Raw genomic sequence first — 4,862 nt, forward strand, 5'->3', positions numbered from 1 at the left:
CGCTGCATAAGGAACATAACCCATAAACATCAGTGGCAGGCTTGTGCTGAGTAGTGCGTCGGCAGCGAGAGGGGCGCTCGGAAGCCATGCTATAGGCCAAAGGCACAGGGCAAAGAGGGGGAGGGGCAAGTGGCTGCGCGGGAGCAGGCTCTCTCTTCCTGGCTACTGCGCTCGGGCGCGCGCGCGCTGCAGGTGCGCTTGTGCAATCGCGCGGGCGCGGGGCGCGCCACGCGGGCGGTCTAGTGTACAGGGCCGCGCCCGGCGCGGCGGCCGCCGGCGCGCTCTCCGCTCTCGGGGTGCGCGCCTCTCCGGCCACAGCCGACAGTTGCTGCGGCGGCCGAGGCCGCCGCCACGCGGCGCGCGGGCGGGCCGGGGGGCGCGCAGGCTCCCCGCCGCCCGCCCGCCGCGTGGCGCAATCTTTGAATTCGGGCCGCTCTGGTGTCCCTCCCCCCGCTCGCGCCGCGGCACCCTCACGTGCAGACGAATCATCGGAAACCAGGAACCCTCAAGGCGGCGGCCCCCCCGCCAGGTGGCCAGGAAGCCGCCGGGCGTCGGGCCCCGCGCCCGGGCGCGGGGCCGGCTGGCGCTCTGCGCTCCAAAAGAGAGAGGACGACGGATTGCAGGAACACAGCGAAATCAATGCGCGTGAGCGATCGCAAATGCCCCGCGGCGCGCGGCCGCGGACGCCGGCGCCTTCCAAGCGGCCAGACGGCTTGGGCCGCCGCGCCGGGGCCGAGCCGCGTCAGATCACATCAGATCAGATCAGATCGGATCAGAAGTCGACCAGCGCCTCGATCTCATCGAACGAGCCGAGGGCCTCCCCCTCTGTGAGCACCCTGCAGTCCACCATGCCGTCCTCCTCCTTAGTGATCTCCAGCACAGACACGGGCGCGTCGAGCACGCCGCTGCTCATGCCCACGTCGATGCGCCACACCAGGCCGTCGCAATCCACGTTGGCGCCCCGCATCTGGTGTGTGTGTGTGTGCGAGAGTATGTGTGTGTGTGTGTGCATGTGTGTGTGTGCATGTGTGTGTGTGTGCATGTGTGTGTGTGTGTGTGCGTGTGTGTGCGTGTGTGTAGATGGCGGCAGACGGAAAGCTGGGTCGGGCCAGCGCCGCTGGTTGGTCGCGCGCAACAGCACGACCGCCCTATGCCGACGCCCACCCCTCAACGGCCCCAGCCCGCCCGCAACCCCCGGCCCCGCGGCGCCGCCGCCCCCACCTGCGGCGTGTGGCCGACGACGAGCCGCTTCGCGCCGACCCTCATGAGCGCCTGCTGCACCTGGTTCTTCGCATGGTAGCGGTCAGCCGGGTTGCTCCACTTCTCCTGAGACAGCGAGCGGTTCCACATCACAGACTTGCCGTCCCCCATGGCCAGGAACGGCGGGCTGGCGTAGCCGTCCTCCACCTTGTCGCGCCGCATCCAGGCCGCCACCTCGCTGTTCATCTTCTCGATGCCGTAGGCGACTGGTGTTTGAGGGGGGGGATGTTCCACACAGGATTGGTTTTGTTGGGAGTTGGGGGTGCGCTTGCAGCGGGCGGGGCGCGGGCGCGGCGGAGGGCGGGCGTCGCGCATGCAGGCGGCTGGGAGTGGGCAACGAACCGAAGGGTTGGTTGGCGCTGTACGCACCATGTGTGGGCAGCAGGCCGCCGTGCGCGAACGCTGTGTCGTTGACGATGAGGACGGTGGGGTTGCGGGACAGCATGCGTGCCACCTTGCCGCCGGGGAGGTACAGCGCGGCGCGCGCCTGGGGGGCGGGGGTGGGTGGGAGGGAGGGGTTTCGACGGGCGACGAGGGGGTCGCCGAGCTGTCGTAGGGCGAGGGAGGAAGAAGCCGCAGGGCCCCCTGCCTGGCACGACTGCAGAACGGCGCCAGGGTGCTGTCGAGCAGCGCGGACTACGCTCTGTCGGAAAGCGGGGCGGCGGCGATCAGCCGTCCTCGAAGCCTTTTGCCCGGCGTGCAGGTGCTGCCACACCCGTGCGCCCCGGCTGCTGCCCCGCCGCTGGCCCATGGTGCCGGCGCCTCCGCAGCCGCACCTGGATGCACCCGTCCCAGCTGCGCAGCGCCACGTCCCGCGGGATCCCGAATTCGATGGCGGACTCTATGAACGCTCCAGGCGTGACGTACCTGATTTGATGCGCGGGCGCGACAGCCGAGCGAGGACCGGGGGGGGGGGAGTGAGCGCGGGCGGCGCGACGGCGGGGCGCGTACGGGGCACCGACCGCACGCAGGGCCGAGTGGCGCCGCGCGCTGCGGTTGCGGCAGGTAGCGGCTGGCGGTGGCGACGCCCGCGCGACGAGAGGGCAGCGCACCTGAAGTCCCCGCACACATTCAAGCTCTCTGCGAGAGGGGGCGGGGTTGGGCGGGCAGGTGGCAGCAACAGAGTCAGAGCGCCGTATGAGCGTGCAGTGCGCCACTGTTGGCTGCGGTCTCGCTGCGGCCCGTCAGAGCGCCGGGCGGCGCAGAGCCAGCGGCGGCAGCAGCGGCCGCGGGGCCCGGCCTCGTCGGCCGCGGCCCGCCGACCGCAAGGCCTAGCGCTCACCGTGGTTCCCATTGAGCATGTACACGCCGCCGCCCTCCTTCTGAGCCTGGTTGTCGAGCTCCAGGAAAAGCTTGATGATACCTGGGAGAAGAGGCCGGGGCCGGCAGCAGCGCAGTGTGGGCGGCCGTCGGCGGGCTGCGGCACGGCCCAACCTGACCCGCGCGCCGCCCTGGCCGCTGGGTCGTCGCAGCCCGAGGCGGCGCCCCGTCCCTGGCACGGCCCCGCAGCGCTCGCGCGCTGGCCGCCGCGCACGCGCGCCACGGACACAGGCGACAGGCGCACCCACCCTTGCATCGAGTTGACCCAGGCAGCTGCTCCAGTGTGCGGATGCCGCGCACGTCCCAAACGCCATCACACAACCCCGCAGGCAACCCTGCACTCACACACACACACAAAGTGTGCGGATGCCCCGCACGTCCCAAACGCCATCACACAACCCCGCAGGCAACCCTGCACTCACACACACACACACACACACACACACACACCGTCGCCCACCTATCTCCGTGTTGCCCCTGTCGAGCACGTCCCCCAGCTGCACAATGACCGTGTCGCCCCCCACCCAGCGCGGCACCCCGTCGTCGTCGATCTCCAGCACCCGCGCCAGCTTCAGGGACGCAATGGTCTTGTCCATGTCCCCATGCAAGTCGCCGACTGTTTTTTGGGGGGGATGGGGGGCAACGGCGCGTGCGGGTGCGCATTTGCAGCGTGCGGCGCAGGAATTGGCGGGTCGGGCAGCCGCAGGTGCACAGAGAGCAGGCGCGCCGCGGTGCCGAGCAGAATGCGGCAACGGTGTTGAATGGAAGGGAGGCGGAGAGGAAGCACTGGTTCGCACAGCAATTCACGTAGGCGCCGCCCCGCGTGCACGGCAGCCTGCCCCAGACCCCAGCTGCAGCGGGTGCAGCTCACTGGCGACGACACGGCCCGTTGCAGTAATGCGCGTGGGTGGCTCCCGCAGCTCAATAGGGTCGTCGTCATCCGCTGGGTCCGGCAGGGGCACAGACACGGAATGGAACTGTGCCGTGCTCGCTGCACCCGCCACCACGCGCGGCGTGCGAACGCCGCTGCCGGCGCATCGCCCCGCACAGGGGTGGCCCGCGCTGCTGAATTGGCTGCTGCTGTTGCTGCTGCTTGTACGCAGGTGCTCTACCCGCGATTGTAGCAATATCCGCGGTGCCGGCCCTCCCGCACCGCGCTGCCCGAACAAGCCACCGCCCTGAGCAGCACAGCCGGTGTTGTTTGGCTGAAACAGCCTGCTGGACAGTGCCATACTCCGATGGAGCTGCGAGCGCGCCCCCTGGAGCCCCCTCGTGGTTGCGGTGTCAGCGGGACGAGTCAGGGCTGCATGGGGTCCGCGGCGATGCTCGATCAGCTGCTAGCAACACAAGTCAAGAGCAGAGTGCACGCGCGGACCAATCCACGTCGCACTGGATGGGCACGAGACAACCACGACGCCCCCGTCTAGCAATACCCTGCGGATATGGGATTATGAAACGCAGTTTTTGTTGTTCCGCAGCATTGCCTTGCTGCAAACGGCAGCGGGCACCCCCCCAGGGTGGGGTAGGGACCTCACCCCCACCCCCTGGAGTGGGGATCAACGCCCCAGCAGCAACAGCCACATCGCAGCCATCATGCCAACACTTGAGACACTCTCGATTGCCTCCTGCATTGAGTTTCTTAACACATGGTAGCCACCAGGGCCAACTTCGCACATCGGGCTCTGTGGACTGCCACGCTGCTGGGGATTCATCGCCTGGGCACTTTTTTGCCATTGGCAGGGCACTGATGATCCCTCAGGCTGCAACGCCAACACGGCGGCATGCAGGTCCAGATCCAGGCTAAGAACTCAGCGTTTTACGCAGCCCCTGCTTGCTGATCATGGAACGACGCGGTTGGTACATTGCCAGATAGGATCATGCGGACTGAGGAGCACACCACACAGCACATAGCAGAGGGCAGGGACACGCCGCACATGCGCACAGCAACAATGCCCCCTTTGCTGGCCGCCGGCGCCGGCGCCGCAGCCTCCGCCGCCGCCGTCACCACCGCGCGACTTGCGGCCGCCGTCCACAGGGCGCCGTCACTGCGCCTTTTTATCAAAGCTCAGCCCCTGCACGTTGAGGAACTTGGCGGCGGTGCGCGTCGGGCCCGAGCCCGTGAGCTTCTGCAGGTTGGAGCGGAACAGGGGCCCCGTGGTCGCGAAGAAGAAGGACGCGCTCACATCGGTCATGTCGTCCCCGGGGAGGCCCATGTGGGTCAGGCCCGTGATGAAGCCAGGGGGCACGAACGGCATCTGAAAAGGGGGGGCGGGGGCGGGGGG

The 4,862-nt window shown here is 68.8% G+C and overlaps 2 protein-coding genes across 2 annotated transcripts in view; both read right to left on the reverse strand.

The window, feature by feature from the left end:
* Positions 1 to 772: 772 nt before the first annotated feature.
* On the reverse strand, positions 773 to 3,176 carry MNEG_3627 (Uncharacterized protein; the record flags this gene model as incomplete). Its single annotated transcript, XM_014047894.1, has 7 exons — positions 773 to 967; positions 1,222 to 1,466; positions 1,630 to 1,747; positions 2,037 to 2,127; positions 2,313 to 2,340; positions 2,543 to 2,623; positions 3,041 to 3,176. 7 exons carry the CDS (start codon positions 3,174 to 3,176, stop codon positions 773 to 775), a joined length of 894 nt encoding a protein of 297 aa, XP_013903348.1.
* Positions 3,177 to 4,622: 1,446 nt separating this feature from the next.
* The window catches only part of MNEG_3628 (Transmembrane and coiled-coil domain-containing protein 1), a gene marked incomplete at both ends in the record, with an annotated part of 1,075 nt that continues 835 nt past the window's right edge, over positions 4,623 to 4,862 (reverse strand). Inside the window, one exon of the mRNA XM_014047895.1 lies at positions 4,623 to 4,835. Coding sequence (XP_013903349.1) covers positions 4,623 to 4,835 — 213 coding nt within the window. The remainder of the gene's footprint in view (positions 4,836 to 4,862) is intronic.

This window comes from Monoraphidium neglectum (assembly GCF_000611645.1).
Source record: "Monoraphidium neglectum strain SAG 48.87 unplaced genomic scaffold scaffold00464, whole genome shotgun sequence".
Classification (NCBI taxonomy): Eukaryota; Viridiplantae; Chlorophyta; class Chlorophyceae; order Sphaeropleales; family Selenastraceae; genus Monoraphidium; species Monoraphidium neglectum.